This window comes from Poecilia mexicana, unplaced genomic scaffold, assembly GCF_051168715.1.
Source record: "Poecilia mexicana isolate PSO_F unplaced genomic scaffold, ASM5116871v1 scaffold_8, whole genome shotgun sequence".
Taxonomy (NCBI): Eukaryota; Metazoa; Chordata; class Actinopteri; order Cyprinodontiformes; family Poeciliidae; genus Poecilia; species Poecilia mexicana.
The window spans coordinates 13,205,742-13,228,075 of NW_028263377.1; the positions used below are offsets into that span (position 1 = coordinate 13,205,742).

The 22,334-nt window shown below is 39.4% G+C and overlaps 1 protein-coding gene and 1 long non-coding RNA gene across 2 annotated transcripts in view; one reads left to right on the forward strand and one right to left on the reverse strand.

Moving 5' to 3' along the window:
* The first annotated feature begins 1,979 nt into the window (after positions 1-1,979).
* Positions 1,980-22,334, forward strand: part of LOC148158002 (uncharacterized) — a 277,765-nt gene continuing 257,410 nt past the window's right edge. The window contains exon 1 of the long non-coding RNA XR_015764099.1: positions 1,980-2,514. This is a non-coding gene — a long non-coding RNA (uncharacterized LOC148158002). The remainder of the gene's footprint in view (positions 2,515-22,334) is intronic.
* The window catches only part of LOC106926058 (axonemal central pair apparatus protein HYDIN-like), a 66,815-nt gene continuing 57,733 nt past the window's right edge, over positions 13,253-22,334 (reverse strand). The window contains exons 78-90 of the mRNA XM_088008277.1: positions 21,873-22,042; positions 21,346-21,544; positions 20,207-20,359; positions 19,956-20,126; positions 19,722-19,831; positions 19,382-19,601; positions 18,281-18,490; positions 18,021-18,184; positions 17,247-17,397; positions 16,425-16,655; positions 16,100-16,324; positions 15,268-15,549; positions 13,253-13,662 (exon numbers count right to left, since the gene is read on the reverse strand). Coding sequence (XP_087864403.1) covers positions 13,453-13,662; positions 15,268-15,549; positions 16,100-16,324; positions 16,425-16,655; positions 17,247-17,397; positions 18,021-18,184; positions 18,281-18,490; positions 19,382-19,601; positions 19,722-19,831; positions 19,956-20,126; positions 20,207-20,359; positions 21,346-21,544; positions 21,873-22,042 — 2,496 coding nt within the window. The 3' untranslated portion in view covers positions 13,253-13,452. The remainder of the gene's footprint in view (positions 13,663-15,267; positions 15,550-16,099; positions 16,325-16,424; positions 16,656-17,246; positions 17,398-18,020; positions 18,185-18,280; positions 18,491-19,381; positions 19,602-19,721; positions 19,832-19,955; positions 20,127-20,206; positions 20,360-21,345; positions 21,545-21,872; positions 22,043-22,334) is intronic.

Consider the following 22,334-nt stretch of genomic DNA (forward strand, 5'->3'; position numbering starts at 1 on the left):
ATCATATTACAATAGTTCACAATGCAAATAAAAGCAATATTCATATGAGGAGAAACATATGTTATATGCACAGAAAGCCAAATGTAACTTACTCTGATATGTTCTTATTTAAAATTATTGTTTTCTAGAGGCATCATACAATGAAAAGCCCCACATTATCTAATACAGTGGAGAAAAAAACTACAAAGATACTCAACGCTCTATTGATTTTTTCCCCCTCTTTATTTAATTAAGTGAACTGCGTGTCATTTTAATTTTCTACCCGTTTGAAATAAACCAGTCAATTATCGATTGAAAAATCCATTTCTGGGTATTTACTGCCCCCTAACGGCAATAGCGTGGAATTGAAAATGTACATCTCTCCACAAAACTGTTTTTATTAGAAGAGTTTTTAGGTGATAGCTTCATACATGGAACTGTCGACCCTTGTTTGCTGCAGAGATTCTTGTATTCAATTCAACTCGAGTATTGTTTCTTCAAGCTTTATATTCTATTCTTTTTTATTATATTATTTTCAGTCCAGGAACTGACTCCCTTTTTTTAAAATATTTGCTTTTTTGAGCCACTAACTCTGATCTACAAAATCTACAGGTGTTAAATCAAATTAACTTCAGATTTTTACATTCATCAGCTTGGCATTGAGCAAAAAGAGAACTTCGAATGTGGGCTTTATGTTGGAAATGAGAACAAAATGCTACGTTAGCACCAACAAGGTGATGCTTGAAATGCTTTTAGCTGCCATCTTGACATGGCATATCGAGGTGTCATGTACCTATACTGTAAATATCCTAATCTGAACATATTTATAACACTAAGCTATTTCAAAAGTGAGATTGACGCACTAACATCCAACTCTGTGGTTGCATGCAATGTTACTTTTGACTTTAGCTAAAGATTTGTCATGTCATGTCTCTAATTGGAAATTCTGAATGTAGAAAAATCTTAGTAGACACACATGCAGTGAGCAAAACAATGATTCACCTGATTTAAGTTGTGATTAATTCACACCCAAGGTCCTTTCTTTTAAATAAATGCAGCAGCAGATGTTGAAAGTGTTTCTGTGTGTGCAGAAGGCTTTGCATAATGATCCAGTTGTTGTGTGTCTGGTGTCGAAGGAACAGCTCATGAGCAGATTAAAAAACATAAAACTTCAGTTTTCAGTCTGTAGCCTTAAGTGTTGCTCAGATGAAATGTTCATGTTAATCATTTGCAAGGTAAATACCAGAAGTGAGACCGAGTCACTGTTTTGTTATCAACCAATAGATCTCAAAGTTTTTCCCAGAAGTCTTGAGTCAAGTCTCAAGTCCTACACTCTAAAAAGAAATTAGTTGAGCCAACTTAATTGAATTGCTTTGATTACTAGTGAGTAATTTAATTAAGTTTATTCAACCTAAGTTATGAAGTTTGACCCACTCAATTTATTATGACCATCTAATTCAATTCATTCAGTTTGCCCAACTGAATTTATTAAGTTTTTTAAACTGAATTCATTCAGTGTATTAAAAAATAATAATTTTAAGTTAGATGTATACGACGGTGGCGTTAAACTTTTAGAATACTCTAAGAAATGTATTTGAAACAAGCTCAATGCCGTAGAGCACAGTTCACATAAGGAGACCGCAGTCTAGCACGAGGCCGAAAGTGGAACTGGCTGCTCTGCATTCAAAGGAATAAGTAAGAGGCAAGAGGAACCTGGGACTTGTTGGAGGTTTTATTTTTCCCTCCTGGTCTGGGAACAACTTTGAATCTCCCAGAATGTGGTTATGTCAAATTAAAAAAATAAAAATAGAAACTTTTCAAAACCAGCAAACACATTTGGATTGATCAAGTTAGTGGAACTGGAAGATCAGATGTCCATCTTTGGGGTCTCTGTAGTTCTCTACAAGTCCAAAATAAAACACATTCTTTGTGTCCACATGTGCAGCAAACTCTGAATTGAGAGAGACGGGCGCAACATAAAACTAATGACTTGAGCTCAGACTACTACCATCAAATCTTAATGCTGCCTAATCTGTTCTCACAATTCTCCATCTTTTCTCTTTTCTTCCCAAACACCTCCAGGAGGACTCTGACTCGTCCATTTAGATCTGACTAAAGCAGTACAAGAGGAATATATTTGAGTTGGTGGTTGGGTTTGAAATGCGCCAAGAAGAGGAAAGAAATGAACTTATTGTCATTGAATTTAAACCATCTGTTGGAGGTGTCGACAACAAGCCGTGGGCGGGACTGTTTCATGCAAACGCTGTGTGACGTTTCCCCCACTTAAATAGACAGAGTTCCCGCTGCGCAGAGGCTTTCCCATCTTCGTATGGATTCTTCTTACCGATTAATTTTGTTACTAAACAAAATTAATAATCTGAGCATGTCAGTATGGATGTTAGAGCACGAAGATTTAAGGATAAATAGAGAAAACTTGGATAACAAGTGGTGTTTGTATCAAGGATCGGGGGAGAAGCGGAGTGAGAGTGAACAGTCCCATCACCACCTGAGCGTTGGAGACGCAGGAGCGCACAGGTAGGCTGGATGTCCATCTGCACAGCATGTCAAAATACCTGGAAGTGAAATCACAAATTGTATGTAGGCCCTGAACATCTTCAGTGTGAATCTCACAGCGAATCCAATTCCGACATTTACTTGTGGATCTTTGCGCATTATAAACATAAGAAATTTGCCGTGGGATTGGAGGCAATTAAATTGAATAAAAATCTTATGCGCTTTGTTTGCAGATGCTCTGTCTTTATCTGTGACTAACAGGGTTAATTTTAGATATTTTTGACTAATTTTGTCTCAATTAAATATTTATCCCACGCTAAGGAGTTTGCGCTTTGTTTATTTTCGTCTTAAAGATGTCACCAGTTACCCTAATTATGACAACTTATTTCCGTTAATTTCCCTGGAGAGCGCGCGAAGCCATATGGGGCGAGTAAATAAGCCACAATGTGATTTTTTTCCCTGTGTGCATAAATCCACCGGGTAGGGTAGGCATATGAACGCTTTTTTAAGCTGCGGCATTTGGCAATTAGAGATTTATGGACAGAAATGTCAAACCCCGGTGCAGCCCGAAGAGGACAGAGACATCTCGTCTTTGTTTTCCCAACATCACGCTGCGGGCTGCGCGTCACTCCCGTGTTTTGGAGCGCGGTGCAGCGAGTCCTCAAGCCAAAGTTTTTATTTGTGCAACACATCTTCACAGCCCCGGGTTGCAACGTTTGACATCTGACAATTATCCATCCGACGCTCCATTATAGCTGAACCCGCCTCAGCGTTTTGTGTGAGTTGTTGAAGGCAAAGGCTCAAAGGTTGCAAAGGCACTAGGCACTCTTGACCCCCTAAGGGACAAGGGTGTTATAAAATGGATGGATGGTTTGGCTTTTCCTTAAGCAGGCAGTCCAAAAATAAATCTTTAAAGAAAAATAATGAGCAAAAATATTCCATAAGCCAGTTATTTCTGGTTACATTTTCCTAATAAATTACTTTTATTATTATTTAATTTTTTCAAACACTGCATTTAGATTTTTACTCGTATCATATTTACCTGAATTTAAAATGTGCATTTAAACATTTAAACATGACAAGAACAAAAACAATTTGATGATTTCTACCGGATTTATTTGCTCCAGCTCAGCACATTATCCCCAAAAATCACTTTTCAGTCCTCTGTGATCTCTACATACCAATATATATTTTATAAAAACATTTTGAACAGTGCTGCATATCAGTGAGGTTGCTCTGTGAGTTTAAGGCAGTGGTCCCCAAGCTACGGTCCGCGGGCCGGATCCGGCCCGCATCCACGTTGGTGGTTTCTTCAACCACCAGGGGGCTCTTTAGCAAGAAGTGAATCATTGGAAGTCAAAATTGGAAATAAAAGAAGAAAGCACCTATTAAAACAGAATTAGGTTTTAATAGGGAATTGAAATTTGAGAATGTTGTTGATCAGTTAAATCGCATTGAGATTTTTTGTTTTTTTTATAATACTGGGATCATTATGAGAATTTGAGGTATAGATATTAGGATCCAATAGATGGCAGTAGTGCAACAATAAGGGATGCAAGCTGCCGTTGAGATCTAAAGATGAAGAAGGAAGCGCCTATTTTCATTTAGCACATGCTAGTAGCAGACACGAAGGATCAGCACTTTTACTGTTACAGTTACCGTTCGTAAACCACTGCTATCAGTTCAGTTAAATCTAAACTTGGCAACTTTTTCTTTTTCAACCCTAATAAATGTGATATTCAATTGTGACTCAAACTTTGGGTGTCCGCCCCCCTCTGCTGCTGCTGCATCGTTGTGGAAAACCTGGAGCGGCAGAGATGTCTGCAGCTTATAGCCCGGAAAATACGGTATTTATTTCATTAATAGTGTTATTATTTATTTCCTGGATTTTTTCTGTGAAGAACCCAGAGAGGGTTATTTGATTGTGCTTTCTGGAAAACAATACATTTTTACATTTAGGGACTCCTGCAATCGTCACACTCTTTCTGTTACAAACTGACTCCGGCCCCCAGCAGAGAAAGGAAAAGTTATGTGGCCCTCACAGGAAAAAGTTTGGGGACCCCTGTATTAATGTCTATGGGTGCACCTAGTAGCCCGCTCTTTCCCACCGCTACAGTGTGTGCTAACCAACTAGCATCATGGCCTGTTGGTTACTTCCTCTAGCCGCTGCTGGCTCCGAAACACAACAAAACTCGTATAATATCTTTTAACACATTACATTTCCTTAAACAATCCTCGAACAGTACCAAATAATAAAAGTACTTAGTTAAAATAAACTTTAGGGTTATTCTCACTTCAAGTAAATGAGCACACGGGAGACGCAGTTTGTGTTACTCCAATTTCTCTCAGCTTATGAGAAACGGCAGAGCAACAGGCAGCTCAGAGTCCCAATACACCACCTACCGGTGAAACACCGTTACTGCACCCATCGTGTTTAACCCCTGTTAACAAATAAAAAATATCTTCATAACCCCATAAACATTTTTAAAAATGCATGCTCTTTTTTCACTTTTGTGAGCACACACCAGTGGGCATCACAAGAAGTTTGACTGATAGACCGGCCCACCAGGTCGTGTTGTGGTTCCATTGACACTTTGCTCTATGCCTGTTAGGAGATGGAACCCAAATAACAAATAAAAATGGGTAGGGCGGTAAAGTGGAGGGTCCAGTGGTTCCCTGACCCCTCCTGTTAAGCTGTGCACATCACTGCCAGTTCAGACTTGCGGGAATAATGCATTTAGTGCCCACAGATTTTTTTTTTTTCATAGCCCATGCTCCCTGCCTACTATTTTTACCCTTAGCAACAGTTGCCATGCTTCTGACAATGATGTCATCAGCATGACTTCAAATGATGTCTGTGTCATGAGGCCCATCTGAGGATGACTTTATGATGTCATAGAGTCCATGACATAACCAACTGATCAGTTAATTCTCTGATCAGTTACCACAAATCAGCCAAACAAGATTCATTTGAACGTTTTAGCTCGCCACAATAAAGATGACTGACGAAAGCCAACAGACGCAAATGGATGTGAGGCCTAAGGCCTCTTTTTGGACAAAAGTCAAAAAGACTTTCTCCAACAAAGTCCATCCTGGCCAAAGAAGTCCAGATTATAAGAAGAGGAAGTTTCTCAGCGAACTTCTGTGGGAGGTAATTGAGAAGGCTGCAGATGAACCAACTCTGCATCTTGTCCGACCCACATTTGAGGAACAACACAGCAAAATTTTGATTTTGCTACTGAGAAAAACTGGAGATATCAATGTGGACGTACTCTCTGAGTTGTCAGAAGAGCTCGCTGAAAGGATTTTTCAAAGTGTTGCGAGAGATGCATTCCACTTTGCCAGTGGACTGCATTTAATCGCACTGCTCGACTACCCAGAAGGACACGAAGTGATCGTGGAAAAATTCAAAAAGCACCTGGAGAATCCCGTTCGTCCAAAGAAGATGTTCACGTCCACTAAAAGAAAGATCCGAAAGACGTTTTTTCCAACTGAGGACTTGTACGCAGATGAAAACTGCCTGAGTGAAGATTATACTCAGGCAACCATGGACCCTGAACAATTTTTGAGGGACGCAAACAGGATGGGCTTCAGGCGAGGAACAGAAGATGAAAGGAGAGTTATGGTGCAAAAGATCCTGTGGAGATTGATTTACAAGTCCAGTTATAGATCTAGCTATGGGGCATACAAACAGAAGCACACAGAACCGGTCCAGAGAAAGCTTGCTCCAGAAATCTGGAAAGAAGTCAAAGACATTGATTTTGTGTTTTTTGAGAAAATGGAAAAAAAAGTCTGCAGAGACATCTTACAGCTTCTCTGTGGCAATGAAGATGTAGTTAGAGAACTGCTCTTCAAAATGGTCAAAAGCGACAACCCAATTGTGATTCACAAGGTTGTAGAGTGCTTCCAAAGAACCCTGGCACGACCGCGGATAATCAATCTCCGAGACACCTTTCTTCAGAAGGCATGGGGGCTCATCAAAAAGGTTGCGTGTGGTGGAGACGATTCTGACGAAGAAGAGAGGCAAGAACCCGCCAAGAGTGAACCAAACGTTGAGTTTAGTCCACGCTTAGCTGGGCCTGTAAATTTGGTCAACCCAGAGATCGGTACTGACTCGGAGGAGTTAGGACCGGTCTCCGATTCCGGACACACCTCGGAGACAGGACCTATCTCAGAGTCAGGACCTGCCTCAGTGTCAGGACTTGCCTCAGAGTCAGGACCCGTCTCAGAATCAGGACCCGTTTCAGAGTCGGGACCCGTTTCAGAGTCGGGACCCGTCTCAGAGTCAGGACCTGCTTCAGAGTTAGGACTGACCTCTGAGACAGGACCTGTCTCCGAGTCAGGTCCCGTCTCAGAGCCAGGTCCCGTTTCAGAGTCAGGTCCCGTCTCAGAGTCAGGTCCTGCTTCAGAGATAGGACAGACGTCTGAGACAGGACCCGTCTCCGAGTCAGGACTTGTTACCGAGTCAGGACCTGTCACCGAGTCAGGACACGTTTCCGAGTCAGGACCCGTCTCCGAGTCAGGACCCGTCACCGAGTCAGGACCCGCCTCAGGACCCACGTCCGAGTCAGGACCCGCCTCAGAGTCAGGACCTGTCATCGAGTCAGGACCCGTTTCCGAGTCAGGACCCGCGTCCGAGTCAAGACCCGCCTCCGAGTCAGGACCCACGTCCGAGTCAGGACCCGCCTCAGAGTCAGGACCCGCCTCAGAGTCAGGACCTGTCATCGAGTCAGGACCTGTCTCTGAGTCAGGACCCGCCTCAGAGTCAGGACCTGCCTCCGAGTCAGGACCCGCGTCCGAGTCAGGACCTGTCTCAGAGTCAGGACCAGTCTCCGAGTCAGGACCCGCCTCCGAGTCAGGACCAGTCTCCGAGTCAGGACCCGCCTGCGAGTCAGGACCCACCTCTGAGTCAGGACCTGTCTCAGAGTCAGGACCAGTCTCCGAGTCAGGACCCGCCTCCGAGTCAGGACCAGTCTCCGAGTCAGGACCCGCCTCCGAGTCAGGACCAGTCTCCGAGTCAGGACCCGCCTCAGGACCCGTGTCCGAGTCAGGAACTGTCTCAGAGTCAGGACCAGTCTCCGAGTCAGGACCCGCCTCCAAGTCAGGATCCGTCTCAGAGTCAGGACCTGTCTCAGAATCAGGACCTGTCTCAGAGTCAGGACCTGTCTCAGAGTCAGGACCTGTCTCAGAGTCAGGACCAGTCTCAGAGTCAGGACCCGCCTCTGAGTCAGGATCCGTCTCAGAGTCAGGACCTGTCTCAGAATCAGGACCTGTCTCAGAGTCAGGACCTGTCTCAGAGTCAGGACCTGTCTGAGAGTCAGGACCTGCCTCGAGTCTGGACAGATGTCTGAGTCAGGACCTGTCTCAGAGTCAGGACCTGTCTCAGAGTTAGGACCTGTCTCAGAGTTAGGACCTGTCTCAGAGTCAGGACCTGTCTGAGAGTCAGGATCTGTCTGAGAGTCAGGACCTGCCTCGAGTCTGGACAGATGTCTGAGTCAGGACCTGTCTCAGAGTCAGGACTTGTCTCCGATTCACGACAGACCTCTGAGTCCTCATGTCTAATGGTGTTTTCAGGATTTTTATCACCAACAGAGCGACACCATGTCAGAAGTGTCAAAACTGGATGCGTTTCCTCAGCAGAATTTTGCAACCTACCAGAGCAGATGATTATGGCCTTAAGAGTGCGTACAAGTTTTCAATCTGAGAATACCGGAAACCTTTAGTCATCCATTGTTACAGTCAGAGCAAGGTGGGTAGGATGTACCGAAGAGTCAGAATGGGAGGCCGAGGGAACGGTGGCGGACTGGAAGGCTAGAAGAGGTTCGAAGAAGAAGGAGAGAAGGTGCGGGACTGACGTATCCTTAAAGAGGTGGGGGGTGGGGGAAGCGAAGAAGGAGGGAACGAAGGAGAGACATTGAGGGGGGGCTAGTGTACCATGAGAGGTACACTAGCCCCCCCTCAATGTAGAGGGGGGGGGCGAAGAGGTGGGGGGCGATCTACCGTTGAGTGGTGGGGGGGCTGACGGATGGCCTATTGCAAGAAGGGGGAGGAGGTCTGGCTGTAGAAGGAGGGGGGCGAAGAAGAGACATTGAGGGGGGGCTAGTGTACCTCTCATGGTACACTAGCCCCCCCTCAATGTAGCGGTAGATGTGAGGGGTCAAAGAGGTTGGGGGGTCCCGATCCCCCTATAAATGCTATTTTTTTATATAATTAGGGCTATTGTAAACAAATATTTTAGTAATAGCGTAATCTATCGATTATTCTTACACTTAATCGAGTAATCATATAAAAAATTGACAAAATAAAGTACTGGTAAATCTGGTATGACAGTAGTGTTACTATCCAATTTTTCCATATTTGAGCTTCCCTAACAGCTACTTTTTTGTAGTTTAGAAAACTAACCTGTAATAATAACAACTCGCTTTCTAAGTTAACCTGAAAAAAGTTATACAAAAATATAAAATTAATTTCAATTTAATAAAAAGAGGCAGGCTCACAAATACGCTTATTAAAAATGTCTATGATCCAGCTTTTAGTTTATGTAGTCAGTCAGATGAACTGTCACGTTTACCCATACATATCAAGCTTTGAGTTTGAGAATATGGGAAATGTCGCCTGAAGTGATGGTGGTGGTGGTGGTGGTGGTGGGCCATAATTTAACAGTTTGTATATTTTAAATTAAGGGGGAAAAAACTGTTAAATTATGGAATAATTCAGTTGAAATTCCGTAAAAAACGAGAAAATGTATTGGCAGAAAATTACCAGGACATTTCCTTGTTTTTTTAATGGAAAAAATTGAAATAAAATACTGTTAAATTACGGGAAACTTCTGACGGAAATTCTGTAAAAAACACTGAAAATATCCTGGCAGAGAATTACCAGGACATTTACTGTATTTTTATATACTTTTTTTTTCAGAATTTCCATCAAAATATTTTCCATAATTTAACAGTTTTTATGTCAAATTTACCAATATTTTGTTAACCCAAAACTGAAATTATCTCTCTTTTTACTCTGTCTTTTGTGATTTATTCTCAAACTTTTTTAAAAGAACCTTGGACTTTTCCAAATACTTTTGTCCTCCAAACCATTGAAGTCTGTATTCTAATCTATACCATATGTTAATTATAGTGTAAAATATATTAAAGTTAATGTATTTAATATATTCTTAACATAATTTTTCAACAAAATTTAATTCGAAGTACACAGGAAATGCAGTTGTAGAACACAAAACACTTAGTTTGAAAGTAGCTCATGCAAAGTGATGTAAAAATGAAACCATTCTACAATCAATTTGCAGACTTTATTTAGCAATTTAAGACCATAAATTGACATGTCATCTAGTTTTTATAACTAACCTTTACTATTATATATTAAGAAATCAACATATTCTTGAGTTTTCTAATGTTTATCTTCTGTACATCACAACTAATTTATTGCATTTTACTATACAAATTTTCAACATATAAATTAAATGTAAAGCAGTCTTGACTCTAATCTTTGAAGTCAAATAAACAATTTTGTTCAGTTATTATACTATAAGATGGAACATAAAAAATTGCTTTTGAACATGAAAATCATAGTTGTAAACAGGACCAACATAATTCAAAATAAATGCCGAAAGTCAACGATTATTTTTATGGCATAGAGGTATAAATATTTTGTTAAAAATCAAATGCTACATAAACCCAGCCGATAACACTTTATTTGAAGGCGGGTGAATAAGACTGACATGACAACGTCATAAACACCTGTCATGAACATGAATAAGTCTTCATGAATATTTATGACTGTTGTCATAAAGCGTCATTTGGTAAATCATGACACTTTTAATACAAAGTTGACATTATTGAAAATGTCTTTGTTATGACAACTTGACATTAATCTAGACAAAAATGATTAATGATTGATTAATAGTATTCAGCAGGTTGTTTTCTTGTCAGCACAAAGACGGTACTCTTATCTTTCATGATAGTATTATAAAAATAAAGCTGTGGTCAGTAAATCCCCACATATGATTTATTTACAATATGTAAATAAGTTACCAGTTCAGACACTGCTAGGATCCTTTTATTGCAATAGAGCTTTGGAGCAGACGTCACAGCGTATGACGTTTACGTCGCTCACTGAAGTTGGTTTCCATTTCTAGCTTCCAGTAGCTAAAGGGCGATTCCACTTAATTTTTCACTACCTTCCGCATCATTAATCGACTGTAGTTTAAAATCTACAATACTTAGACACTTCGAACCTGGACTAGATTATTCTGCTCTAATAGCAGAATATTTATAACCATGTTTGGGATTTGTGAAACCTTTTTCTGATTTGTGAAAACTCAATAAAGTTTGATTATCACCATTTTTTGGCATCTCTTTCATACTAGAACTGCTCTAATTAAAAAAAATACAACTCCCAGACTCTTCAAACCTGTACCAGATTATTCTCCTCTTCAAGCTGGATATTTAAAACCATGTTTAGTATTTGTGAAACTTTTTTCTGATTTGTGAAACTTTAAAAAAGGGTGATTTCACCACTATTGTTTTTATCTTGGTCACACGAGAACTGCTCTATTTCCAAAACTACAACAGCTAGACTCTCCAAACTTCAACTGGATTATTCTCAACTAAGAACAGAATATGTAGAACCATGTTTGGGAGTTGTGAAACTTTTATCTGATTTGTGAAAACTCAATGAAGTTCAATTTTCACAATTTTTTGGCATCTGGATCACCATAGATCTGCTCTAATTAAAAAAACTACAACCCCTAGACACTTCAAACCTGCACTGGATTTTTCTGCTCTAATAGAAGAATATTTGAAACCATGACTGTGATTTGTGAAACCTTTTTCTGATTTGTGAAACTTCAATAAAGGTAGATTTTCACCATTTTTTGCATCTGGATCACACTAGAACTGCTCTAGTTCCTAAATTACAACTCATAGACTCTTAAAACTTGGACTAGATTATTGTGCTCTAACAGCAGAATATTTAGAATCATGTTTGGGATTTGTGAAGCTCTTTTCTGATTTGTGAAACTTCACTTCAATATACAGACCCCTGCAAAGGTTCTTTCCTTCCAACAGCCAGCATGATCGACAATAACTTGTTGAAGAATTAATGAGTTACACCAATATTTAATTTCCCATTGGTTAAAGTGGTTAAAGTGGTTCATTAAAGTGGTTTTGAATTATAATTGAATTTGAAAAAAACCGTATGGAACATGTATGAATAGTAATCTGATTTTTAGTGAAGTTTCACAAATCACATAAAGGTTTCACAAATCCCTAACCTGGATTAAAATTTTCTACTATTGGAGCAGAATAATATAGTCCAGGTTTGAAGACTCTAGGTGTTGTAGTTTTAGAGCAGGAGTAGCTCTCATATGACCAAGATTCAGAAAATGTCTGAAATCAACATTTATTGAAGTTTCACAAATCAGAAAAAGGTTTCACGAATCCCAAACATGGTTTTAAATATTCTGCTATTAATTGATAATAATCTGATTCAGGTTTTAAGTGTCTAGGTGTTGTAGCGTTGGAACTAGAGCCGTTCGAAGGACCCGTCAGCTACTGTTTAAACTTTACCTTTAATAACATAAAGATACCTCATTTTTAAAGTGCAATCAGTAATACTTTTATAACAAATTTATATCAGTAATGATTTCTTGGTTAATGTCAAGTTGTCATAACAAAGACATTTTGAATAATGTCAACTTTGTATTAAAAGTGTCATAATTTACCGAATGACGCTTTATGACAACAGTCATAAATATTCATGAAGACTTATTGATGTTCATGACATGTGTTATGTCATGTTTATGACAGTGTTATGACAGTCTTATTCACCCCCTTCAAATAAAGTGTTACCGGAACCTTTGATAAATGTTTTAAATAAATTGCTAAATGTTAAAACTTTAAGTTCCTTACTAATTTTGTTGGATTTTATAGTTTTCATATACTGAATGTATGCATAGCTCTTACTATATTGCAGTAACTTGTGTTTTATGAAGGAAAAGGTAAAAGAACAGATAATTACTCTCAAGATAATAAACATCGATTACAATGGTCCCCATGGATTCATTAAGTTTACAAGTTGATATTAAATGTGTTTTAGTTATTTTTATATTTATTTAGCAGGAATTTCTCCTCGAGATTCCATGTTTTCTGAGGATTGACTCATAGTTTATTTGGTTTATACTTTTCTCAGTCATTTCTGAAGTAAATCCTTTTATCTTGCATGGGAACAAAAGTAATACCCTTTCTTTGAGGATCTTGTCCAAGAGCAACAACTGATGTACAATAAGGAATTGCTTTATCTCTATTTTAATGTCCAGTCTTATTAATATTTCTTTACCTCTGAACATCAGCAGCAGGAAGTTCTTCTTCCCAAAGGGAGGATCAGAGGATTTTGCTTCATCCAGGAAACAGGAGTGTCTCCTGAATTATCACTCCAGCTTCTCATTACAGGTTTGTGTGTAGAGCATGTCTGATGTGACACATCTAACCTTTAGTAATGAGAGACTCCCCCAGCTCTGCCCTTTCCATTGAGTAGTGTCTTTGCTTCAACGTGCTGCGTGTCTAACAGAACTCAGCACTGATTTGGTTGAATTAGATCCTGCTGTTGAGCCAATGGAGTGACCAAAAAGCAGAAAAGTCAAGTGAGGCACATTTGTTGAACCAATCTAGGGAGTACCAGAATTCAAATCCAGTCTCTTGACATGATTGCCCCTATGTGGAAATGAGAGTGCAATAACAGGAAGAGCTTCTCTGCAACATTTATTCAGTATTTTAAGAATATATTTTCAAACTAAATAATTAAAGCTTGTGGATACTATATTTTTGTCATCAACATTTATATTTTAGTTTCAAAAGAGTAACATCCCAACTCACAAGCTAGAGATAATCTTAGCTGAAAAAAAGAAGAAGGTTAGAACTTTCTATCTGCTTGGGAGTTTTCTTTATGCTAAGAAGACTGAGGCCGCTGGCCCTTCAGGTAAAAGACCCATGAAATGGCATTGCTCCGGGCCTCTGGGTTCTGTCTGCAGACAGTCAACTTCCCAAACCATGGTCCAGGATGCCCTCCGGAAGGAACTTCAAAGGACACCATGATATTATGTGACTTTTTGGGGGGTATGTTCTCCATTTCTTTGACATTAAAGCATGGATTGTCAACCTAGAAGCAACAAAAATATCATTAGGTTACATAATTTTCACACGTGAATGCAAAAGAGTAAGTTGTTGACTGAAGTCAAATATGCAAAAGTTAAAGAAAATGTAATGCTGTGTGAAGAACCTATCAAGAGTAGAGGTGTGCCAATCGATCGGCCACCAATCATTATCAGGCGATTTCCGTGAAAAAGTGTACAATCGGTGATCGCCGATCACGGTTTCTTGTTGCCGATCACACAAACTGATCACCTGTATCTCACTTCGCAGCCTGCGTGTGCAGCTCATCTTCTCTTTCCCTCACGCTGCACAAGCACGCGGCAACAAATCCTAAGCGATGTCATGTGGAACTATAACGTTCTAAAAGTGAATAGGGAAGTTTGTGTGTTGCGGTGGAAAATTACCTCAGGGGTTGAAACACGTCAAAATGCGTCAACACGACAAATCTAATATATGACATTTACAAAACAAGCACTTGACGGAGTTTGGCTACATCGAGGCTCAATGCAGGAAAAACAAGGGATCCGGAGCGGCCAGTAAAGCAGCACACAACTACCAACACTCACTCGGAAGAGCATGATGGTCAGAAAGCTAAAGAAATAACTCGAAAAATAATTTAAGTCAACGAGCTAGCAGTGTTAGATGCTGGTTCTGCTCTCGCTGTTGGACCGCCAATCGGTGATCAGCTGTGATCGGCCCTCATGGGTGATCGGTATCGGCAGCAAAATACCTGATCGGAGCATCCCTAATCAAGAGGCAATAGAAAGTGCTCAGATGGATGTCAGAACCAAAGAGCAAATTCTCATAAGGGAGTCGAGCTGAGAGCTGTGGCAATAAAACTGGTAATTTCCATAATCTGCGAATGTTAGTGTTATCTCTGAAAGGCTTAGCCATTGTATCTAAATATTAACATATAACCTGGACGTAGAACAAGGAGCAGCAAAGAAGACAATCCGCATGTTTTCTAATGTTTCTGTAAGTCAATAATAGGCGTGAAATACAGAAGCAAACCATGTCTGAGCAGCAAATCATTTTTACTCTTACTTTGAATGGCCTACAAATATCCAAATAATAACCAACAGAATCAGAGTTCTAGTAGCCAGCTTTCGTCCTATCAGAATCCATCCATCTGTGTTACTAGATACACAGAGATGTTGAGGGTTGATGACCTGCTCAAAGTGTACCCCTCTCGTCTATTGGACAAACACAACACCCCTGTTAACCTTGCAGGCATTAAATCACTACACAATAAGGATGGATGGTTAGGTGAGATGGATGTTTGTGCCTGGTTTGAACAGGGCCTAAAAAAAGCCATGAGCTTAACAATGCCTGTTTGATCCCAAAGAAAACTAAACACAATACAAATGAATGATTAAGCAGTAGAAAGATGTCTTTTTCCAATGTGAGAGGACAAGTGGTAGAGCTATTGGATGGAGACAAAAGCTGCTGGTAGATTTTGTTGACCATCAGTGGGAAATTTCAGAATCTTTGGGTTTTTGTACAAGAAATAATGCAAAAAATAAACCAACTTTTGATTTGTTCACACACTGGATAGGGGGAGACTATCTATTGTTCTACTCTTTAATCTTGTTAGGCTCTGCATGAATTTTACCTTCAAAGAGAAAGCCGTGGTCTTCGGGAACACGTTTTTGAAAGGGATGGAGACGCTGCCGCCCCCTTTGATGTTGTACGGGCCCTGAGGTCTTGGGAAGGTGCAGACTCCGTGCAAAGGAAATATGTATTCACCGCCAATATCTGAGTTCAAGGTGAGCTGCCCTCTCACCTCGCCCAGCTGATGTGGCTCAAAACGAACATCCACCTTCACCTCTGAGCCTAAAGGAAAACCGGCCAAAACACTGACAGTTTTGTCCACGACAAAATCAGGACGATCACTCTGTAGGAGAGACAGAACAACACATGGTAAATGGTCTGTACTTATGTAGCACTACTTCTAGTCCAGAGTACTCCAGAGCGCTTGACGCTACATTCAGGTGTTCACACTTGTTAAACTACATTGTAGCCATAAAGTGGCCCTTCCTGGCCAATATGAATTTCAAGCTTTATTTGAGGTTCGATTTGCTAATTTTGGTGTCACTGGTCTAATTTATTCAAGGTATACATGTGGTATAAGGAAAAAAAGTGCTGCAGGTTGTCTGTCAGAAGGTATTGAACCATATGCCATTTTGCTTTGGTTGATGTGTTTATAGACCAAAGTGGGAGTTCTTAATGTTAATGCATTTAACAAATGGAACAAAAACTATTTCAGTGTTTGATCTGCCAATCACCAATAAGAACTACGCAAATAAAAATGTCAAGTTTCTGATTTTTGGCAAATCTATTGGTTCATCTGTAATAAAATTTAATTTATATCTTGTAATGTGTTGGCATTGTTATCTTTTTAAAACATTTCTGTAAGACAAGATTGAGTTCTGTTAGCTTCTTACCCTACAGATGTACTTAGTTGCACTTTGGGAGTAATTAGTAAAATTAATGCAAGAAGAGTCACTGCTCCCCAGTGCAGCCTGGAAGTGGACTGTCTCCTCTGGTAGTGGGGAGAGAGCTTTGAGAAGCAGATTGTAGTGAAATTGGCCCAGGTCACTACTACACAGGGTCAGACGTACGGTAGATTCGCCTACATGAAGAGGCAGATACTCGAAGTTCAGGGAACCCTGAGGAGAAGAGATGTACGTACGCAGACATATTCAGGTCAGGTATATTCAACAAAGATAGATTTTTTTCATTAAAATGAAATTTGTCTTTGGTATCGACCTTGGACTGTCCCGGAACGATCTGCTGAGGCGGAGCCTTGATGTCAGTACATTTACACTCTGTGGTAAAACTGGTCGCTCTGTTTAGGGGGTTCTCCACATGTACAACACCGCAGGCCGCTCTGCGAACAGGCGTCTCCAGGTTGATAGTAGCCAGGACTCCTGGAGAGCCGACTTTAAAATTGATGAGGTAGAACAAGAACTCCCCTGTTGTTTCATTACGAAATGTCGCCTGAGTAGAAAGATTAAAGTGTGGAGTGAGGGCCAGATTCATGCGGTTGTCAAACTGTTTCTTTTTCATACTGGTGAGTCTCAACTGTGTCCTATGGGTCTAAAGTAAGGAACGTCTGGTTCGGTCAACTCCATAACATATGTGCTGGTTATGGTGATCATGAGAAAGAGTCCAACATTCACACAGTTCCAGAGCATCACGATAGAGTATTTTACTTCTGCTGTTGCACTATATTGTTTATTTTTGTTTGTTTTTATTTTTTGCTTAATAACTTGTGCAAATTCTGCAGCAGTGGTAATCAAAAAAAAAAAAAGCACTGCACACTGTAAGTTTTACTGTTTCAGCTGAAGTGCAACAAATTAAACCTTTTAGCTCTTTTAGAAAATTGTGTTCAACTTGGAAGCCAATGCCATGGAAGTCTGGCTCAGCTAAACATTGACTTGCTAATGCTACAGCAAAGTATTTGTTTCATAAGGGTATTCATCTTCTTGCACCTTTGAAATAGAAGGCAAATATGCAATAGTGTGATATGCAAACTCACATGGTTAGAGAAACATACTCTCACAAACAGATAAACTTGTTTTCCCAAACCTTTGTGGTGTATTCTCCCTCTTTGTATGCATTAAAAGACATCTTGTAGTCCATCTTGGCCAAAGCGGGAACCTCGATGAACTTGTGTCCTATGAGGAACACAGTCGGGTCTGGTTTATCAGGTTTAACTACCTCTAGCAGCACGGAGAACCTGAAAACAGAAAAATAGTCAATATATTTGTTAAAACATAAAACTATAAGTCTCATAGGACCGTGATAAATGACCATTTATTATGGCCTCATAAGAGTTGTTAAATTTTTCATCACCAGTTAAATACTAATAAATAAATATTATATTTTGGTATTCATTTCACTCCCAGGTTTTGGATTAGAGTCCCTATCATGCCTTCTTAAATTAACTGAGCTTCACGTACCTGTTGTTGGTCTATCGATCTATGATTTTAATCACAGTCAGACAGGGATTTCAATCACTCCCTGTTTCTGTGTGCATCATTTTACAGATCATATTATTTTGCTGATTGAATGTATGACATTCACAGTAATAGATCGGGTTCTGTAGTTTGCAGTCTGACTTAAATAAAGTCAGAAGACCAAGTCTGATTTTCCAATTTTTCAATATCTGTGTTCTTTAGCTATGTCTTTAATGGATCTCATTATAGAAAGGAATCAGTCAGGATAAGGTGATGAGTCTGATTGACCAAAACCGTTATTCACACACAAACTAATCTAGATGAGAAAAGTCCCATAGGCCTGTTTTATATGTTAGATGGAATTGGAATTAACATAAATGATATAATTGACTTAGTGTTTTACCTCTGCAGCCTGGTGAGCCAGTTGTTGACTTGGAGAAGAACAGAGCTTTGGGTTTTGGCAGACACCTCCTGTGAGATGATGTCCTCTGCTTTTGGGGCAAACGCACTTCCTTGCAGATTGAACAGAATTCCCCTCCCACCAGGAAAAGAGAAAAAAACGGATCCCTGTGAAAAACACAAGTCTATTTTTTGACATTTTTACCCACTATTTTTAGTCCTAAATACAAAGATGCTTCCATTGAAAGTAATATTTTTCTCTACCAGGTGCTTGTTTCCATCAGCTGTCATGCTCAGTGGTCTGTACGTGACGTCAAATGTCTTGCTTTGGTTGGGTTCAAAGGTCATAAAGTGAGCAGCACTAAATTGCTCACCCTTGATTACAAGTATGACGTTGCAGGACTCACAGGTAGGGTTGGTTACGGACAGGGTCTGAGTTTGAGAGGTGCGCACTCGGCATGTAAAATTTATCACCTGGAGACAGACGTTTTGCAAAATGTATAAAATTAGTCAAACCTGCCAGAATTTCTCTGGCGACCAACAACATGTCCTCTCACGCATGTATTTAAGAGTTCAATAATAAAAGACATCTGCATCTAAGCACAAACAGTAATAATAATGCAATCCCTTCAGCTTTTGTTGGACTTAAAATTATAATTTCTATCAAAGAACATCACGTACATGAGCATGATGCACATTTTCTTTTGTTGTGATGCAGCAAAAACAATCAACATGCTTTTGCAGCCTTTTCAAAGACCTTTTCTCCGTCTACTTTAGATAAATAAATGAATGAATGTGAAAAAACTTCAACACACGCTTTCTGACTTGTTTGATTCCTCGGATGCAGGACTTTAGGGGTACTCAGTTAATTAAATCTAACTGAAAGAAATTGTAGAAATCCTTAAGTCTGTCAGAAGCTCCTGAGTCAACCAAATGAGACAAGTCAATTACATTATTTGGAGCTACCGTTTTAACCATTTACACAATGAGGAAAAAGCAACTGACATGGCAGCTTTTAGGAAAAATACTCAAAAAAAAAGAAAATCAGTCTAAATGTAAGTTTGTATCATTTTTTTTACAGTCCAGATCTATCTGCAATATTACATGAAAAATATAATTAAATCTGATAGATTCAACCTTGTTTTTAAGCATTAATAAACAGCATATTTACTTTAAAGTGCTTTACAAGGCAACTAACTCAATATCCTATTTAGAAATGTGACTTCAAATCAGCAATCATGAGGAAAGATTGGAACCAAAAAACCTCCTTATCCCTTAACTAATAACCAAAGTGTGTATTAACAGTAATTATTTTAAAGACATGAAACATTTATATTTGTATGTAAAGAGAGAGTTCAGTCTAACCTCTTTGCTGATGGAAGGTGGGACGCAGGAACCTGTGACCGTCAATTTAATAAGTGGGGAACCGTCGATGAAGCAGGACAGGTTCTCGTATCTGATGTCGTCACTGAGCTTCACAGGGGTAAAGGTCACTTCAAAGGGAAAGTTCTTGCCTGGGCAGATATATCCTTTTACTGGTCTGATCGACAACTCTGCAGGGAAATCTTGGGTTTGCCAATGAAATCTGGAGGTTCAGTGAACCGAAGCAAAACAGGGGGAAGAAAATAAAGCCAACCAAAGTTAGTGTTTGGGGATGTGCTGATTCCATAAAAATACAGTGGGATATGCTGCTATTCAACATTACCTGACAGTAGTGTCACTAGTGTTCGTCATGACAATCCTCCTGTTCGTCAGACAGTTTTGGACCATAGCTCCAAAAGACACTTGGCTGCAGTCTAAATGGACATCTACCCCCTGGTGTTTTTAAATTATAAATTACTACCAAATATTTCTTGAACAGAAACATTGCAATACATAATTCACTAAGGGAATATTCTTGTACACAACGTAATGATTGTGAGGGCAGATTCCAGCCAACCTTGCAACAGCCCTCGATGGTCAGCAGGTGGTGGAAGAACCCGTTGAACTCGGCCTGCAGCGCGACAGAAAAAGGAGCAATGTGCTGCTGAGGTGAAAACTGAATCTGCAGCTTGCAGGAGCCTCCACAAGATTTCAGCTTCATCTCGCCTAATGGGCTGACAGACAGGTCCTGGTGGCAGGAAGGCAACTATTAAGTCTGGCTTCAGTGGACTCCAGTTTAAAAGTTGATAGCGTTTGCGTTGTGCTTACCTTTAGATCTAGAGAAGGATCTGAGTTCAGTATCAAATTGAAAGAAAGGTCCAGGAGGCTGTCATTGGCTAGGACGACCTGTTTGTTCACTTTTTCACCCAATGTTAGACATCCTAGCTTCATTTTCTTTTGTCGGAAATAAAGCACTTCCAGCTGGGACAAAAAAAAGCATATGCTAGGGTCATGAAAATGATTTTGGACAAATAAGAGAGACCACTTTAGAAGATTATTAAAAAGTTAAAAAAAATGAAAAAAGTGTGAAGGATAAAAAAAATGTCCTTCACACCACACATCAGTTGATGTTTGATTTAGTAATTGTTTCTGTCAACAGACTTTTGCTCTTTTGGTCTAATTAGTTGCAGGTAATACATTACAAGTCATTTCTTGTTGAATAAAATGAAGCACTCACACTATTGTTTCCATGCTTATGTTTGTTTATATCTATGAGCAAATCTCAGTCAATCAAAATATTACAGAGTAATATATTTTAAGCATTTACTCCTGTTAATTTTGCTGATTATGAGTTATAGTAAGGAAAACACATAATTTAGTTTCGAAAAATTGATTAACACAACCAAAAAAACAAAAAAAAAAACACTATTTTAAATAATGATATATTCTGTTGTTCTCCACAGTCGTGGGGAAGACTGCAATTCTCAGCAGAGTCACAGACACCTGAGACTAGCATGGTAAGCCATGATAGGTCACTGCTACAGAAGCCGACTGTTCACAAAGCGCTATAGAAGTGTTGTAAGCAAATACATTAGTGGAAAGCTGAGTGGAAGGAAAAAGTGTGATAGATAAAAAATAAAGGTGTACAAACAAAAATGATAACTGCAACCTCAAGAAGATTGTGAAGCAAGGGGGTCCAAGAGACTGGAGGGATTATTATTAAGCTTGACTGATCAAAACCCCATATAGAATCTATTAGGGGTGTAACGACACACAAAATTTCACTTTGCCACATTTCTTGGTTTTAAAGTCATGGCTCAATACTTACTAGGTCCTCTTTAAGAAAGAAGAACATCATCTTTGACATATACTACATTAAAAGCAAGCAGCAGTATGCTCAGTGTATGGTGCTTTTTAATTCTTTTACTTGAATTTTGTCTTCTGTGTTTTTTACACCACTTTCTCACCTTTAATTCAGTGCCTTCTCCTTCTATCGCCACTTGTTTTGTGTCAGAGCCGTCTAGGACAAAAAGGAGCTTTGCCCTATAAAGACAAGTCTTCTGGGGGTAGAAGGTAATTGGTACCGCCATAATACCACCAGGTCTCAAAATATCTGGCTGGAAGTCCACCTTCAAGAATGATGTGTTTTGAAACTGGCACTGGACACTGATGAAAACAAAATCAAAATACAGTATTTGAAATTTTTAAACCCATTCAATTGTGGATTTAAAAAAAAAGAAGATAACAGATTTTTTTCCCAGCTCTTTCATTAATTAAATTATTTCCGATACAAATCTAAATTTATAAAGCCATAACTAGCAATAAAACATGGATTGGGGTAGGCTTTCAAAATGAGATCACAGATACTTTACAAAATAAAAGTCACACTCATTATAAAAGTATGTCCCAAATTATTAGGCTTATAGAAACACATTTTGTATTTCTGGTCAATATGCCAATATTCAAGGGCTATAGATTTGGATTGGGAACATACCTGACTTCGTTACTGTCTTTGTTGTGAATGAGAAGAGTGTGGGATGGTGGTACCATACCCGGACAGAACAGGAAACACCTTCCAAAGTCAAACTTTGTGAAGGAGAAATCAAGGCTGGGAGTAACGGCTCTGCCTTTAATGGAAAGAGTATAGGTTGGACCGGGCTTCACCTGGTGGGATGAAAGAAAGAGGGAAAAGATGACAAAAAAATCAGCAATAAAGAAAAATATTAAATATATTTAATTTATTATTTGCTCAGTCAGTTATCACCTGATGTCCAACTGACACAAATTGGCACAGCTTTATTAAACTTAACTTGAATTAATTGTAATTATTTTTCTGAAACTTATTGTGGACTTTTTACTTAAAGAAAACAGATGACGGAGTCATTTTCACATTCCCTAACAAGCTGCAGTGGAAGAAAGTTAGCTCATTCTACAAACTTCTATATAGGACTGAAAA